Source organism: Sorex araneus, chromosome X (genome assembly GCF_027595985.1).
Source record: "Sorex araneus isolate mSorAra2 chromosome X, mSorAra2.pri, whole genome shotgun sequence".
NCBI lineage: Eukaryota > Metazoa > Chordata > Mammalia > Eulipotyphla > Soricidae > Sorex > Sorex araneus.
Genome location: NC_073313.1, coordinates 177,882,202 through 177,901,758, shown reverse-complemented (window position 1 = coordinate 177,901,758; position 19,557 = coordinate 177,882,202). Strand labels below are relative to the sequence as shown.

The window sequence follows — 19,557 nt, the reverse complement described above, 5'->3', positions numbered from 1 at the left end:
GCAAACTTAGATTACAAATCCTTCTCTTTACCTCTGAAGAACTGTCAACACAAAAACAACCTGCTTTGGTCTATCCCAAGGCATTTCTTAGTGTCTTTACTCTCTTTGCCAAAACTTAAAGTAGAAACAAAGTGGGTAGATAGCTCCAAGGGCTGATTTGTACTTTGCAAAAGGAGTACAAATTCTTCCAAGCACTGTCCTGAGAATAGAAGGCACCCCAAGGTGTAGCTCTAAAACAAAAACATCTTTACTCAGTAGCACTTCTAGTGAAATATACATTGCTCTTTCCTCCTACCAACCACAATGTGCTATCAGATGTTTGCTACTTTTTCTTCTACATCTAAGTTTTTCATCCCACTTGAAACATTCTTCTCATTTGAAGTCTGAACTGGTGTTATCATTATATCTTTTATGCTATATATATACACATGCATATATATGCACACATATGTATATATACATATATATCTCCACACATGCATATGTATATGTATCTCCATACATGTGTATGTATATATATATATATATATATATATATATATGTATGTATCCATGTGTGGAGAGCCTCCATGGGACCGTGCCTCGAAAACAACACCTGTTTCCTGTTATTGCACTGTGCTTGGAAAATAACTCCTAATAAGGAAATAGGATGTCCTGTCACGCCCACGAGGTGTAACTAGCCTATCAGCTGTGGACACTTGGGCATAAACAAGCAGCGAGAGGGATATGTAAGGGGGGAAGCCACCTAGCTAGTCGGTTCCCCTTTGTTCCTCATTCCTTGCTCACCTTCGTTCCCCTTCTTCCCCAATGCATGAGAAGGTCCCTGAAAAAATCGCTGCAAGAAGAATCTTCGCCGGTCGAAGCGGCGTGTAACAGCTTGGTGGCCTGTATGGGGAACCCAACCTTCAGCACCCCCCGGTTGATTCAGAACTTGCTGCGATTCAGGGCTTTGAAGTTCTTGAGGTGAGTCAGGACGATGAGGTCCACGGAAATTGTGGCGATGAAGTTCCTGTGGTGAGTCAGGACGATAAAGTTCACGGAAATTGTGGCTAGTAGGATGGATGTGTATGTTTCACTTGCAGGCTGGGTTTTTTTGTTTGTTTGTTTCCTGTTCGGTCTTTTCGTTTCTGCTTTCTGTGGCTGTATTAAGGAGCTGCGCCTCCCTTTTGCATTTAATAAGTTAGTCAGAAGTTGCTTGGAGGATCGGGAAGTGTTGTGAGGCCGTGCAACTGGGACAGGAAGCGTTAGAGGGGACGAGGGAGGAACTGTCGGACAGAGGCAGCCGTCATGGAATTGTAGCCTCTGAGCTAGAGGATGGTTCGGACGTGGATGGTGGGGCCTCTAGGGGAACTCCACTGATACAGAGACGCGCCCCCAAAAAGAGAGGGAGGCCCCGAGAACCATCCACGACCCATCCGTCTCTTTATCCTTCGTTGCGCCAATTTCCGAGGGGACGGGCTAATGGGGATTCTGACCTCCCTGTTGAGGAAGCTGTGGCATATGAAAGTGACAGATACTTGCTGCTAAAGGGCTCTGAGGATGATCTGCCCCCTTATCATAACAAACCGGGAGGCGGGCTTTCCTTCACAAAACCCGGGCTCTGGGCAGAGGTTAGTGAGAGCTGCAGTTAACTTATCCTGTTTTTGAAGACAATCAACAGTGATATCACGAGCCCCTAGATTTTGAAATAATTAAGTCCTTGGCAGAATCAGTAAAGATGTATGGAGCCAATGCGGCATTTACTTTAACTCAAGTAGAAGGCTTATTCAGATATTGTATGACCCCAAATGATTGGCAACAGGTGGCTAGAGCGGTGTTGATGCCCGGACAATACTTGGATCGGCGCACTTTCCTAATGGAATTTGCAAATAAGCAAGCAGCAACCAATCTAGCCCAAGGAGGGGCACGAGCAGCCTGGGATAGAGACATGTTATTAGGACTTGGCAGATTCGCCAATCAGCAGACCAGGTACCCCCTGGAAGTTTATACGCAGGTGAACCAAATAGGGTTGAAAGCGTGGAAGGCTCTACCCAACCGAGACGTCCGAGGCAACCTTATCAAGATAGTTCAAGGACCCCTAGAACTGTTTTCCGAATTTGTTGCCCACGTAGTCGAAGCTGCTGGCAGCAAAGTCTGAAGGTGCTCTTAATGACGCTCTACTCAAACTAACCTCGCTCTTACAAAGTGCCAACTTAATTATTGCCCCTGAAAAAATTCAAAAGGGAACAGTTGTCCAACATCTAGGCGCTAAGATAACCCCCAAAGCAGTACATCCTCAAAAAATTATGCTTTGGCTTGATCATTTACACGCACTTAATGATTTCCAACGTTTGTTGGGAGACATTAATTGGATAAGGGGATACCTTAAATTACCTATGAGTTAAAACCTTTTATTCAATATACTTCAAGGTGATCCCTCTCTTTTTTCCCCACGGACTCTCATAACCGAAGCTAGAGAAGCCCTTTGCAAAATTGAGCAAGCTCTTACTGCTGCTGGCAATACACGCGTGCAGCCTGAGTTTCCCATTTTACTTTGTGTGCTTCCGACATATGGGCAGCCTGGGGCATCCCAGCCCAACTGAAAACAGATAATGGTCCGGCATACACCTCAGCAAAATTCAGCACATTTTGTGCCCAGATGGGAGTCTCCTTATCACATGGCCTCCCGTATAACCCACAAGGGCAGGGCATCGTTGAGCGTGCCCATTCCACCCTTAAAGCATGCTTAATAAAACAAAAAGGGGGAGTTGGCCTGGGACGGCCCCCTTGAGAAAGTACCTCTATTGCCCTTCTTACTCTAAATTTTTTGATTCTTGATGATAAGGGCACTTCCCCAGCAGATAGGCACTCTTCAAAGATCCCTGTGTGCCAAGGATATGTTAAATAGAAGGATATCCTTTCTGGTAAATGGTGCGGCCCAGACCCCGTGTTAACCTTCTCCAGGGGTTCTGTTTGTATTTTTCCGCAGGACAGGGCAGAACCAGTGTGGATTCCCGAATGCCTGACACGGAAGATTGCGCCCCCAGTAGACCAAGATGTGGAAACTGGTGCTCCTGCTCAGCCTGATTCCTGTGAAGATAACAAGCTGAGGAAACAGCTTCCTGGGCCATTGCTACAACATGGCCTGCTTTGACGCCTGTGCATAGATTATCCCTTTCCTTACCCATCTTGATAAGACCAGAGTAGAAGTCCCCTCCATTTTATCAAAGAGTGGGCGGGGGTGGGAGCAGTATTATCCTTATTGCCTCTCGCTGCTTTGGTTTTTGCCTGGTGTCTATGCGGAATGTGGCAAGAACAACTATATACAAAGGCAGGGTATTTACAGGTATTCACAGCCCTGGAAGCACAGCAATCCCCACAGCTTTGGCTTGCATCTCGCCTTGAACAGTTGAGAGCCCTTAACTGCAGGGAACCTCCTGTAGTTGAGGAGTTTGAAAAGGTGCATCATACCCCACCTGACCCTTGGACCAAACTAAGACAGGGACTTGCATGCAAGAGGGCTCCCAATGACGGGCAAGGCCAAGGGGGCCAAGGTCGCTGCACAGACTTGCTGTTCTAAAACAAAAAGGGGGAGCTGTGGAGAGCCTCCAGGGGACTGTGCCTCAAAAACACCTGTTTCCTGTTATTGCACCTTGCCTCCAAAACAACTCCTGTTTCCTGTTATTGCACTGTTCTTCGAAAACAACTCCTAATAAAGAAACAGGATGTCCTGTCATGCCCACGAAGTGTAACTAGCCTATCAGCTGTGGACACTTGGGCATAAACAAGCAGTGAGAGGGATATATAAGGGGGGAAGCTGCCTAGCTAGTCGGTTCCCCTTCGTTCCTCGTTCCCCTTTGTCCCCCTTCTTCCTCAATGCATGAGAAGGTCCCTGAATAAATCGGTGCAAGAAGAATCTCCGGGTTGCGTGTTTCTTAGTCTTCCGAAGCGGCACGCAACATGCATATATATATATATATATATATATATATATATATATATATAAAATATATCCTAAAGGTTTATTTATTTCATTCATTTATTCTCTTCCTTTTGCATTGTTCTTGCCTGAAATGATAGGGTCCACATATATGTTTGGCTCTGGAAATTGCACATTTAGTTGTGTTTGCTGGGGCTGATAGTACATCTATCTGCTTACAGCACATCCTCTACCCTCAGGCTGCCTTGTTCAGAGATCAGAATAACTTCTGGTCTTTCTCATGGGACAATCTACTGCATGAAAAGCCGTGCCTTAAACCCAGTATGATCTCTGTGGCCCTAAGGGTTACAATTTGTAATTGTGCTGCCTGCACTGGTCCTCCTCAGGGAACAGATCTCATGTTGTGATGTTCCTACACATTCTGGTTGGAATTTAGATATTCAACAGGTACTGCACTTCTTGGCCATGATGCTCATATGCCTTTTAGTAGTGCTTACTGAGGGTAATTTCCTTACAGTTGTGTTATTAACATACACCTAATGGGCTGGGCAAGAAATCACTTGAGGTTCAGAGTCATAGGTTAAAAGCTTCTAGGATCATGCCCCACTACATGCTCTAGTAGGGGGGATTGAATTTACAATCTTCTGTTTGTAAGGCTGTAAGGCATGTATTCTAAGGTACTGTTTTTTGTGGGTTACATAACCAGTGATGTGTCTCAGCTTAGCATCTGCAATAGGTTTCATTAGAGATTTTTGTCTTGAGCACCCTGTCACTGTCATCCCGCTGCTCATCGATTTGTTTGAGTGGGCACCAGTAACATCTCTCATTGTGAGCCTTATCTGTTACTGTTTTTGGCATATCCAGTATGCACGGGTGGCTTGCCAGGCTCTCAGAGAGGGGCGGAGGAATCAAACTCGGGTCAACCGCATGAAAGGCGAATGCCCAACTGCTGTGCTATCGCTCCAGCCCTCGAGCACCCTAAATAAGATAAATGTTGCCGCACAGAAATAATTTAATTCTCTTTTTTTAGGTAATACATATTATACACTGTTGCATTTAATTATCTTTTAATTTTAATTATTTTAAGTTTTTTGACTGTTTTATGTCTTATTAAATAAGAAATTAAATATTAGCGTGATTTTGTCTCATTTCTGTGATGAGCTATATCATGTCTAGCCTTTTATGTTGTTATTTTTTCTATAATGTTTAGGGTGAAACAACTAAGAAGACTTGTACTAATATTTTATTTTATAAGTATATATCTGATATTTTTTCCCTTTGGAATTAAGAGCTCTTCAAAGGTTTTTGCTAATTTTAACAGATATTAATGTTTCTTAAATATTTTTGACCCTGATTTTTAAAATAAAGAATATTCAGGACTATAAATATTCTTAAAAAACACTGACCTGTATCACTGTAGCACTGTTGTCCCATTGTTCATTGATTTGATAGAGCGAGCACCAGTAACATCTCTGTTGTGAGACTTGTTGTTACTGATTTTTGGCATATTGAATATGCCATGGGGAACTTGCCAGGCTCTGCATTCTTAAGAAACACTTTAAAAATTAGATGTAGTAGGCTACTTTTTAAAAATTGGACTATTATGATTCATGATACTCTGAATACTGATTCTATTTGCCATCATGTTACCACATGAAGGCCAGAGCCAATATCCCTCTACAATGTCCCTAGTGACATCCCATCTGTAGCCTCACACCCTCCAGACTCAGTCCTAAAAGCAGAATCTCAGGACCCATTTTCATTTAGTTCTTGTTTCTTAAAATGAACTAGTTATAGGATTACTAATTACATCTTTATGAATCAATTATCACAACTTTAAATTTGCACAGGCTGGAGCGATAGCACAGCAGATAGGGCATTTGCCTTGAACAAGGCAGACCAGGGTTTGATTCCTCTGCCCCACAGCAAGCTACAGAGAGTATCTCACCCACATGACAGAGCCTGGCAAGCTACCCATGGAGTATTCAGTGTTACTGTTTTAGTATGCCAAAAACAGTAACAACAAGTCTCACAATGAAGATATTACTGGTGACCGCTTTAGCAAATCCATGAGCAACAGGACGACAGGGATACAGTGATTCAATTTGCACATCTCTAAATTTAGGTCAGATTTATGTCTATACTTCATACTCACATAAAGTGTTTGTATGCTTTAATACATGACACTTAACAGATAAACTTTTCTCACAGAACAGTTTCTCACCCCTTCTAATATTATTTTCTTATTTTTTACATATCTTCCATCAGTAGTACACCTTAATTGTTCTATTTTGCACCTTCTCATGTGCTTATGTTTTAATAAAAATCCACAAATCATTCTTATTCCTGAAAAAGACATAGCTACAGTGTAATGGTCACCACAGCGAAATTTCATTAAATGGGCTGTCACTCTTGATGAACCCATTCAAGCAGTCTCCTTTCTTCCATTTAGTGAAATGCATCATACATAAGCCCTCTGGAGTTGCCTTATACTCTGCTTGAGATGCTTGGACAAGTAGAGTAATTTTCAGTTTACAATCTCATCTAGTATTTGGCTTCCATAGCATTCCATGGCAATCAAATAAAACTAATTTTGTCCTGGAATATTTCTCATTTCTTCATCTTTTAGATTCTCTGATATCAAACAAATCTAACATTGAAAAGAAATTATCAAATATTCCACAAATGTCTTTGCAAATAACTTCTGGTTTTTGCAAATCTGTTTCTTAATAATATGCAAATAAATGCACATAACTATAACACCAAATCAAGAAAACACCACTGTAAAGAAAAAAGTATCATGAGGCCCCAGTATACACATTTAACCAGACTTAACTTTTTATTATTAAGATATGTGTAATGTAATTTTGCCCATGGTATTTCTTGCTTTATCTATGACTGCTTTGATTTTAAGAGTCTCCATAGTCTTAACTTCATGCCTACAGAATTTCTAGATTGACTTATGCTTAATGAACCCATTAATAAGTCCCTTATTCTTTATAAAAAGTGACTACTATTAAAAGTAAATATTTCATATACTAATATAGCAACTAAATTATTATGGATCAGGACTTATAGATTAATATATATTTCCAGGAATATTAAGTACATGTTTTATTAACTGAACATGTGCTTTGTAACTGAAAACTGAACTAATTTTTATTAAATGATTAATTTAGTAAAGTGAACTCAGTACCAAGAGAATACATTAAGTTTTAAAAAACAGGTGAAAAATAATTCAACACTTGAGAATTTTAAATGTTCTGGAAAAATGTTGAAACAATTGCAACACATAGCTGATAATTTAGAAGAAATTTTTAAACTGACTTGTAGTAACTTTTCAAGTATATTTGGGCAAAGATTTTTAAAAAATGGGAAGAAACAAAAGCAGCCAACAATGTTCATGCATACATATGAAGCCTCTTATGGGACTGATGGAAATAAAATCACCATGTATATTTCACTGCCACTGCCATCCTGTTGCTCATCAATTTGTCGAGCGTGCACCAGTAACGTGAGACTTATTGTTACTGGTTTTGGCATATCCAATACGCCACGGGTAGCTTGCCAGGCTCTGCCATGCAGGCACGATACTCTCGGTAGCTTGCCGGGCTCTCTCAGAGGGGTGGAGGAATTGAACATGGGTCGGCTGCAGGAAAGGCGAATGCCCTACTGCTGTGCTATGCTCCAGTCCCATATATATTTATATTCTAAAATATATTACCAGGAATTTATGATTAGTTAATGGACAGCAAAAGGAAGTTTTCTTTCTTTTCTTTTCTCCTTTGTTTTTTGGGTCACACCTGGCACAGGGGTTACTCCTGGCTCTGAACTGAGGAATTACCCCTGACGGTGCTCAGGGGACCAAATGGGATGCTGGGAATCAAACCTGGGTCAGCTGCTTGCAAGGCAACACCCTACCCGCTGTTCTATAGCTCCAGCCCAAGGAAGTTTTCTTATGCCTGTAACACTTTTATTTATATGGGCATCACACATACAAACATTATATACCCTCAAAGCCACCTAGTCTTTTTTTCTATAAATAGCAGATTTTAATGCATAAATTAATAGAATATTTGATATTTGATGTTTACTCATGTATTTAATATTCCCAGTGTTCTTTGTTGCTTTGAAATTCCCTCTAGCATCATTTGCCTTCATACTGAGGATCATTTCTGGTAGCATATGTCTGATGCAGAATAAATCCTTTATTTTTCTTCAGTCTGAAATTTCTTTCACTTTGTTTCCCCTTGATTTCTTATGTTGCTCAACATTCTAATTGTTTTCTCTTTACATGTCTTATGTTATGCTATTTCCTTGATGGTTCAAATTTTTCTTTTTATCTTTGTTTTTCAGGAGTTTGACTAATATGAGCCCAGCGGTGGCTCTCCTATAATTATTGTTTTTGGTTTCACTAAACATCTTGACTATATAAATGTTTTCCTTTCATTTAATTCTATAATTCTGGGCTATCATTCATCCAAATATTTTACTGTCCTGTTATTCGCTCTCATTTTGATACTTCAGTTGTCATATGTTAAAATTCTCATTGTTCTCTAAGGTTTTAATTTTTATCTGTGTCATTTTTTTTAAGATTCAATAATATAGAGTGACATGTGTTTCATTAAATATTCTAAAATTTCCCTTCCACTCTGACTCCCTTTTAGTTGCCTCCTGATTTTGTGCTATGAATCTAAAAGTCCATTTGTTCTTTCATTTGTTATATTTGGTATTTATATGGGTGTACATACAAACTATAACAGAGCCAGCTGGTTAAATAGAAAGGTGAAGATACGGCATACATTTCTTTGCTGATATGTCCTCTCTTTTTCTTGTCATTTATACTATTCTGACAAAAAAAAAACACACGGAATAACAACTGCAAAGATGTTGTCTGAAATTTTAGCTATATTTAAGATACATTAAGTTGCTGGCTGACTCAACCACATTCTTAGTTATTTCTTATTTCTGACTTTCTGGGTTTTTCCCTCATTTTCTGGGAGCCTGGTCAACCAAGGATCTGTCTTTTTCCTGCTTCTATCTGGAGGACAGTGTGTCTTGTTTTTCAGATATTTAGCTCCACCTCAGTCTCAAATTTATTTGATAAGATAAATCACTGACAAAGAACAAAACAAACAAAATTGAAGTTCCTAAACTGTCAATTAGTTTGTGATGGTTGAGAATGCTTTGGTTTTACTGTACTTAGAGATTTGATTTATAATATTTTTAAAATTGAGTTTAGAGTTCAATTCATGGCACATTGCTTTGATAGCAGTCTAATTTTCCATATCAAGTTGGAGAATACTTATTCAAGACTATTTTAATTAGACAAATATTTTTAAATATGCCTATTTTTAATGTGAAATCAATTATATGCCTCATGAAACACATTTTTTCCCTGTTCAAATGGAATTTCCTGATGTACGGTAAGTGACATAATTTTTAAAAAATGAGAGTTTAAGTTTGAGAATGAACCTAGATTTAGAAATCCATTTAAAAAATCTGATATCAGACACACATATTCTAGAAATAGAATAGATAGTTGTTCAGGATATTAACCAGTTTAGAAAATGGTGGATTCTCCAGGGTATCTCATGTATTTTCCCATATGTCACTGAAGATGTACGGTTTAAGTAATATGAAGAAAAATAAAGATAAATTAGTGAACAAGCTTCTTTTGGAGGGTAATTGGAGGATGGTTTGGTATACACTTGGCATCACTAAGGGCTTACTCCTTTTTCTGAACTCAGTTTCACTCCTGGCATTGCTGGGGGATCATATAGGGGCCAAGGTTATCAAACCTGGGTCAGCAGCGTGCAAGGAAAGTGCCTTACCCACTGTACTATCTCTCCAGTCTGTGAACAAGACTTTTCACTTTTTTTTTTTACCAAAAAAGTATATTCAATGTCATAGAATACTTTATGACATTGAATTAGAGGTTTATTTTTTCTTTTATTCATTTATTTTTTAAAATTTATTGGGTGAATCACTGTGAGGTACAGTTACAAACTTACGAACTTTCATGTTTGCATTTTAGTCATACAGTGATCGTTTACATCCCTCCACCAGTGCCCATTCTCCTCCACCAATGATCCCAGTATCCCTCCCACCACCCCCACCTCATCCCCCACCCTCCCACCCTGCCTCTGTGGCAGGGCATTCCCCTTTGTTCTCTCTCCTTTTGGGTGTTGTAGTTTGTAATAGAGGTATTGAGTGGCCATCATGTTTGGTCTATAGTCTACTTTCGGCACGCATCTTTACGTTTAAGTGAACAATTTGGGTATGCTCACCTCCAGGTTTTTTAATTCTGGGTTCAGAGACATAAATTTTACTGATAAAGATTTTGTTACAAAAATTTAATACAATAAACTTAATCTACTTTTGATAGTAAAGCATATCAGAAAGCAACAGTATATTAATCTGAATATTCTAAAAATCTTTTTCAATATATGAAACTTTCTTTAGCAGAGTTGAAAATTAAAGCTGAAGTTCTATTTTTAAAGCCTTAAATGCATATTTTTATACCCTTGGTTGTCAATATATAATAGTGTTATATTTAATATAATAATATTTTTGTAAATTAATTTAGCCACTATTGTCTTATACCAAGCTAGTAATTATTCTATTATTTTTGCTTATTAAAATCTCTCCACAGTTTTGTCCTTGATTTTATTTCTGATTATTAATACAGGTTAAAATCTTACATGTTATTGATAAAATTAACTTCAGAGAAATATATATTTGTATATACACATATTTTTAGTAATTAAGTTATCAATTATCACTGTATCACTGTCATCCTGTTGCTCATCGATTTGCTTGAGCAGGCACCAGTAACATCTCCATTGTGAGACTTGTTGCTACTGTTTTAGGCATATCGAATACGCCACAGGTAGCTTGCCAGTCTCTGCCATGCGGGTAGGATACTGTTGGTAGCTTTCGAGGCTCTCTGAGAGGGGTGGAGGAACTGAACCCAGGTCAGCTGTTTGCAAGGCAAATACCTAACCCACTTTGATATCGCTCCACCCTTATATATAATATAATTCTGTATAGCATGTAATATATATGTTTTATGTATATATATACACACATACACATAAACCTTTATTTTAGAAGTGACTGATGTTCCAATATCTCATTTTCTTATACTGTTTAGAATAATATTAGTAGAAATATTCTGGTAAAAACATCTGTATAAATCATGCTATCTCCCAGACATTAACTATTCATTAAAAAAAAATGGATCACACGGTGTTTGGGGTTGTAGGTTGAGGACTGGAGTGTATTTCATGGCCACTTCAAGCAATGTACAACCTGTTTGTATGCACCTGTGTCTACAGAGCTCATTGTTTATTGTGGTTATCAGGTGCTGCTTGGTAATCCAACAGAGCCACACCTACTGATGCTAGGCAACCAACAGGGTTAATAAATCATGTACTGCTCAGGGGAACACATGGTGTCAATTAGACACCGGACCTCTGAGTGCTAGAGAAGCACTCTAGCACTTAGGCTGCTCCTACTCAGAAACAAGTATTCTTAACAGTGTCCTGTGATCTTTAGAAATATCTAAGTTGCAGATACTTGTGAGTCCATATTAACTGAGTAAAATTTTATGTGCTGAAAAGCGTTATCTGTATATAGAGAAGAAAAATATTTATTTTACATGTTAAATATCAAATTTATGCATTCTTTTGTCAGCACACAATGATTTAGTTGTTCCCATGTTTTTGCTTAGTTTTAAAATTATAGTTTTTCAATAAATGTTCTTTTTTATACTTCTTTAATGATATTTGCAATTTATAATATAGTCAATATCTAGAATTATATAACATACAATAATACATTTCTTATTGGGTATATTCACAGCCAAACTAAAGTATTACTGTGTGTATGACACATTTACTTTTGATTTCAAATTTAATTTGTATGTGGCATGAAAACATGCTCTTATCATCATATTCCTTTATATTTACTGAGTCTTGTTTTATGACCCAAGAATGCACTTAAAAATGACATGTATTATGTAATTGTTGGTTATCTTGCTCTGTAAATGTTCATTATATAAGGTGCCTGATGATGTTGATCAAATCTTTATAGCTTTACTGACTTTCTACTTGTTTTATATTTTACTTTAAGAGGGATATTAAAATCTTCAGCAAAAATTATCAATTACTCTATTTTTCTATGTTTCCCCATATCCTCTAAAATGTGAATTTTCTTGCAATTGTATTCCTGGACCTGGAGAGTTTTTGCTTCATATCCCTTAAAGATTAGCATCTTGCCTACAGTTGATTAACAGTATTACAAAAGATTAATGTGCATTTTCTTTGTTCATTTTAAGAAGGTTTGCTAGGAAGTAGTTCTTGTATTATATACTACTTGATGGGTATGATTTCTAAGACTAGGGTTTTCCACTTCAATGCAGACCATAGTTCTGCTCAGGGGTTCTCTTCCTGCCATTTAATAAAACAGTAACAAACCACACTGAATCCTTTTATCCTAATCAAGAGACTTTTTACTCTAAGATACCTTAGTAAGCACTGCTATTATCTTATTGTTTATTTTTTTACTTAGACTGCTGGTGTAATATGGTTTGGCATCATTGATGAAAAAAATATATATGTATATATAACAAAGTAAGAAAAATATGTAAGTAAAAACTTAGGACAAAACAATTCTGGAGAAGTTTAATATACAGAACTCTAATTGACTACCATCATCACTGCATTCAAATGATCTGTTTAGCAGGATCTATAAAGTGTTTAATACATTAGATCATCATTATTTCAACATGAGATGAAACTGCCTATAATCCTGGAACTTCTATGGTCCTTAATCAGTTATGGTTCATTAAGTATGCAACTATGACAATTGTGGAGAGAAAATATTCCTGCCATAGAGGCAGGCTGGGGGACTGGAGGGAAACTTAGGACACTGGTGGAGGAAAGTAGACACTGGTGAATCAATTATTTTTGGAATATTGTGTACCGGAAACAAAGCCACAAATCACTTTCTAATGTTGTAATCCATCAAAATTTAATAATAATCACTGTATCATTGTCATCCTGTTGCTCATCGATTTGCTTGAGTAGGCACCAGTAATGTCTTCATTGTGAGACTTGTTGTTATTGTTTTGGCATATCGAATACGCCATGGGTAGCTTGCCAGGCTCTGCCGTGAGGGCAGGATACTCTCGGTCTCTTGCCGGGCTCTCCTAGAGGGGCAGAGGAATCGAACCTAGGTCGACCGTATGCAAGGCAAATGCCTACCTGCTGTGCTATGGCTCCAGCTTTTAAAAATAAAAATTAAAATAATAATAATAATAATAATAATAATAATAATAATAATAATAATAATAATAATAAAATTGCAGAGAGAGAAGTACCAGGGAAATTTTCTTAGAAAACAAACAGAAAAGGGGAGGAAATATGGTTGTTAAATTATTAGTAAATAGCTTAAAATTTTAAAAATATGAACTAAGACAAATATCTTTGCAGGGCCAGGGAGCTAGTACTGTGGGGAAGTACCTTGCAGGTGGCTGACCCAAGTTCCATTACCCACACCTTATATGTGCCCTGCTCACGGTCCTGCTAGGGATGATCCAGGACAGCAGGACCAAGAATAAGCCTCCAGTATCACTGGGTATGGCCCGATTCCCTCTGCTCAAAACCTTCATTAAATAATTCATGCTTTATGGTGTTGAACTTTTTTTTCCCCGTTTAGTTCCCTTCACCTGTACCTACTGGTACTGAAAAAAAAAAAAAACTCTCCATTATAGAGCTCTGTCTCAGAACCTCATATTTATGTCAATAACTTCTTTACATCAACAAGTTATTTTAATAGCAAATAAAAATTAAAAAATTAAAGATGATAAAATAATTTTCCTTGGTATACAAATAATAGGTGACTGTGACAGTGATAGAGTGATACAAATAATAGAGGACTCTCATTAATTTAATGCAAAACTAATTTTTAATGCAAAACAAATAAAGTAACGATTCACCCTTAATAAAATTATGACTGCTTTGCTGATGATTTCAAATATTGGCAAAGCCTGTCACAATCATGTGTAATGGACCATTATTCATTGGTGGGGATACATTCCATCTTTTAATTTCCCTGAATTATGTTTATAAACACACAAAAGATAATGATGATGATGGGGATGGAGCAATAGCACAGCGGGTAGGGCATTTGCCTTGCACATGATGGAGCCGGGTTCGATTCCCAGCATCCCATATGGTCCCCTGAGCACCGCCAAGGGTGATTCCTGAGTACAGAGCCAGGAGTAACCCCTGTGCTTCACCAGGTGTGACCCAAAAAAGAAAAAAAAAGATAATGATGATGAATGTGAAATTTACCTTTCAAAATAAAGGAAGCTGTAATTTTCATAAAATTTTAGTACTATTTGATATTACTGTTATTATGTACATCCAAATCAAAATCCCAATGAGATATCACAACATATCCATGAGAGTAGCATTATATATGTGTATATGTATGTATAACATATATATTTGTATAGACTATTTGTATAGCATTGTATTTATATAGTATACATATTTGAATAGTATATATATTATATTTTATAGCATATATCTGTATATATGCATATATAAGCATATGTACGTTTATATTTCCTGTCTCTATATATATTTGAAACAATAAGTGCTGGCAAGGTTGTAGATAAAAAAGAACAGTAGTTTGTGGTGGGAAAATAACCTTTTCCAGTCTTTATTAGAAAACCATATGATTGCTGTAGAGTTGCCTCTGGACTTTAAGCCAGGCCAATTTCACGAGGGTGCCTCAGACAGGGACAGGTGCCATATCTCTACCTCCTCCTCCCTAAAAAACCCCAGAGGCTGCCAACTTCCATAACCCAATGATAAGTACAGGTACGTGGGTCCAGTGATGGCAAATTCCAGGCCTCAATGGATAGGGAATGGGCTAGTCCTTCTTATCCCTCCCTCCACCCACCTCTCCCCTAATCCGCTGGGACCCTGAAGTCACATTCACAAATTGCATCTAGCTGCTACTTAAGCTCCTTAATGGCCATGATCCAAAGACACACGAAAGAAGCTTCCAATGGAACTGCTTGCTGCAGAGATTTCTCCAGACCCTAATTATCTAAAATATTAGAATTCCACACAGCAGCTTCCTGGCCATGAGACACCTTATGTTATTCATAACTAGCAATACAGAAGAGAATATTAGGGAGACTCTCTGCCATAGAGGCAGGGGGAGGGCTGAGATCGGGGGCTGGTTTACTGGAGACCTTGGTGGAGGAAGTTGTGCACTGGTGGAGGGTTGGGAGATTGATCATTGTATGGCTGAAGCAAGAAAGCTTTGTAACTATTTCACAGTGATTAAAAAATAAAAATAATAAAATAAAATTAACATTCTGAATTTTAAAAAAAGGTGGAATCCATTCCCAGTTCAATGGGGTTGATCAATGACTAAATAAATAGCAGTACTCTTACATTAAAAAAAGAAAACCATATGAATCATCCTTAAAAATCAAAAAAGAAAATACTATGTGATCAAGTAATACCAAAACAATTAGTCATATGTCAATAATACTAGAACATTAATTTGAAAGGATATTTACCCCCTTGTAATAGCAACCCATAAGGAAATATTTAAATTGTCAAAACATGGACTCAAACTAAATGTCCATAGAGAGAGGACTATTTTGTTAGCAAAGCATTCCTTTCTGGAAATTCTTCAGAGGGATATGGCTTAAAACACAAGTGCTTACCAGCTGCTGGCCTTGGACGCCCCAAGCTGCATACTGCAAGATGGAGTCCTCAACTTCTGGAGGATTTAGCTCCCAAACTTCCCTTGAAGTAAATGTAAATATTGTTAGATTAAACAATTGAAAAAATAAACAACATTATAGATGGTAAATTGCTCATGAAAACAAGAAAATCAACAACTTACCCAGTATGTATGTTATAAATCACGTAGGAAGCAGTATATGAGTAATGAAAAATCTGAAAGCAAAAAAAAGAAAAAAAGAGTTATTGATCCCAAACCTGAATAAAGGATTTTACTTAGAGTGTATATGTGTACTTTAAATAATAAAGAAATCTAGGAAGGGGAAGTAGATTCAGAAATAAATTTAAATGTTAACTGTTCAATTTAAAGTATGTTACCTTCTTTGATGCTTACTGATATAGTGCCCTAATTCTTCTTTCTATCATCCATGGATGTCAACACATATTCAATCCACTTTATACTAATATAACTGAAATCAGATTGCTTTCTTTTTCAGTGTGCCTCATTGCTTAAGGAGAAAGAAGCCAAACTACAATGATATTCAGGATATTGGTATTTATTTTCCATATGCTTTTCCCATTTGGAAAGTTCACTTATGATCCACTCATCATCTATTTACCTAGTCTATACTTCAATAACTTTATACAAATTCAGTTTAAATATTCTGAGATTTTTTTCTGCTTTCCTCCCTTGTTACTCTAACACAAGTTGAAGTTCTTGTGTTTTCTTTATAGTATTTGCATAGAAACATATTGATCCTCTTACTTAAAATTAATCCTTCTCAATTATTTGATTCTCAGGAATCTTTCAAATCCTTCCAGCAGTGATCTGTGAACACACTGCCAGGAGTAATCCCTGAGTACTGGTAAGTATGGCCTGAAAGAAGTTTCCAAACAGAGAACTGCAGGATCAAATATAATCCTATATTTTTGTTTCTGTTAATTACACATTATGAAACAGTTAAAAACAGAGAAAATAAGGAATAGTGGATTAGGAAAAGATAATCTGTATACACTTCAGTAAATATTTTTTCAAAGCCATGTGAATCTAGTGAATTAAACTATTCTATAGTTATATTATTTATATAATTACTTCTAGGATTCACCAAATGGCTCATTTTTTTAAATTTTAGTATGCAATTAAAATAGCCTTTCTCTGTCCATTAGTAGTTATATATAACAAAAATAGTATAATAACATCAACATTGTTTACATGTCAACTTGCTCAATTTTCTTGCAGCAATAATAGCTTCAAGTAAACATGATTGATCACATGTTTGGTTATTTAATCACTAGTTTTCTCTCCTTCTCTTGAAAAGCTATCCTTGTAGGAAAATAAATAACATTTTATTATACAGTTTAGCTTCAGTCTTCTGTCTCTTTTGGAATAGCAATCATCTATGACTGCCTTCATTATAGTATTTTTGAAGGAATGCTATTTTTATTGCATCTATTTTGACCTATTAAATACATATTGAGTACATCATATTTGATAAATTTTTTAGACTATTAATTTCAATCCTTGATTTACATTGATAGCTGGAAAACAGATGATAAATGTGACTATATTAATAATCAACCCCCAATTCAACCTCAGAAAGTTCCATTGCCAAATAAACTACCAGATGAGTCCTTTGTCTTGAAAGCAATCATCGGGCAATGCTTGAATTCTAGGCTTGAGTAAAAGTGGTGTGTGAGTTTGACAGATTTTGTTAAAGTTCACCACAATAATCACTGAGACAAGATCTGAGATAACCATTAAATGTTGATCTTCTATTCCATCTACAGATGATGCTGATAATTGTAAAATGGTGCATAAAAGGATTGGTATCATGTAAATGGTATGGTTTGGAGAAGACAATACATAAATCTTTCTACTGTGTGACTCAGTCTAATAAGAGTTGCTTCTCTTAGTTGATGAATTGAGGTAGACAACTACAATGCAGTTAACCTGGTCCTGCCTACAATCCCTGTTGTGGGTTAAAATGATCAGGAGTTCAAACTCATATGATGATGCAAGTAAAGCTAACAGTTATGAATCTACAAATCATTAAAGCCCAGGATATTTCTCCTTGAGTAGAACCTTTTCCTCTAAGTCCACCATATATTTATGTGTATATATATACTTGCTTATAAACAGAGGATCTTAAATACTTATTTTGTACACTTTTAAAATTTATATCCTTTTAATTTCTATGTCCACAGCAGAATATAGACTTTCTATTGGAAGTATCATGACTAACATGTAGAAATCTTTGCACTAGTACAGTGCTGTAGAAGATTTAAGAAAAAAAAACAGTATTTTCAATGAGAAAATGATTTGTCTTTCTGAAATACCTGTACTAGGACACATGAGTCTAAATTCTCTCTAAACTACACATTCTCCCTCTCTCAATATTTCCTTCCTGAGTTATCAAGTGTTATTCTTCCTTGAAAAGACCCCCCTACAATTTCTTTTATCTTAGAAATCTCTACACATTGAATAGATAAGTTTTTAAGTGTTAAGACATTCCCATTGAAGTCACTAGGTTAAGTTTCAGTTTTTTCCTACAATGTTTGCTGCATAAAAAGAGTCAAACCAGCCACCTCATGAGCTCCTTGGGGACTGATAAAAGATATTTATAGTTGATATTTAAACTATATAGTTCCAATGAATTTTAGAAAGTTTGTTATCTGCAAATAGCAAGTAATTCACAGTAAAATTCCTCTCTTTGAACAACTTTGCAAACACGGTTCCACTGCTTTTGAAATTGTCATGGCAAAAAAGTAGAGGAAGTGGGGTGGAATTGAGACATACTATTTAAAAAACTTGATTAAAGCTTACTTGAGAAAGATGGCTCTGAAATTTCCAATCATTTAATCTCTTGGTACCAAAATGCATTGGAGGTACATAATGCATCATAAGAACCTGCAGTTCAATCTGATTTCTTCATTTCTACTTGGCACTAAACTTTGATTACTAAGAGTGAATTTTTATTATTTACTAGGATTACATTTTACAAAGTAAACATAAACAGTGAAGAGTCAAATACACAAGATATATATTTCCTAAAGAAAAACATAGCATCAGTTCCTAGGAAGCAATTAGTCATCAACTAATTGATATACAACCTTGTTTCATGAATATTTATTCATGAGAATAGAATATTTAACATTTACTCTTTTGTTCAGTACTGAACTCAATACCTGAACAAAGTTTTTCTAACAGTGCACTTTTTTTGTTTGTTTTTGGTCATATCTGGCAGTGTTCAGAGTTATTCCTGGCTCTGCTCTTATATATCATTTTTCTGGGCTTTGTGGAACATATGCAGTGCTAGGGATTGAATCTGGGTCAGTTGCATGCAAAGCAAATTCTCTATCAGCTGTACTATTTCTCTGGGATCTAACAATGTACTTTCTAAGTAAAGCGCATTATAATCTTCATAAGCATACAATTATATACTGAAATCCAACCTTCACTTTTGAAGCATTTTAAACAGCCATTATCAAAAATAACAAACATAAAAATATAATATCAAAAGCTATTATGGAAAAAATGATAATATGAAAGCTGAACCCTTCATATCTGAGAAAGTGAACTCAAACATTCTGCTACTCTGTGCATATATGTGAATAATTAAGAATACCTAGTTAGTTATGACTTTGTGTTTCCAATGAATGTTAGAAACTTTGTTATCTGCAAATAGCAAAGATCAAAGTGCTAGTAACATAAAGAGTATAAGATATTATTAGATGAAGAAAAACATATATTTAAAGTGCTATCAAAAGTTAAACACAGAAAAATGTCATTTTAGAATTGGGGAATACTTGCTTTAAAAATGAACATTAGCAATATTATTCTACTTATTAAATCTCTAAACA

At 36.4% G+C, this 19,557-nt stretch overlaps 1 protein-coding gene across 2 annotated transcripts in view; it reads right to left on the bottom strand.

Annotated features, from left to right (window-relative positions):
- The window catches only part of DPP10 (dipeptidyl peptidase like 10), a 667,274-nt gene that overhangs the window by 104,762 nt on the left and 542,955 nt on the right, over window positions 1-19,557 (bottom strand). For both annotated transcript variants that reach the window (XM_004608165.2, XM_055119680.1), the window contains exons 6-7: window positions 15,860-15,912; window positions 15,678-15,759 (exon numbers count right to left, since the gene is read on the bottom strand). In XM_004608165.2, the coding sequence (XP_004608222.1) occupies window positions 15,678-15,759; window positions 15,860-15,912 (135 nt within the window). The remainder of the gene's footprint in view (window positions 1-15,677; window positions 15,760-15,859; window positions 15,913-19,557) is intronic.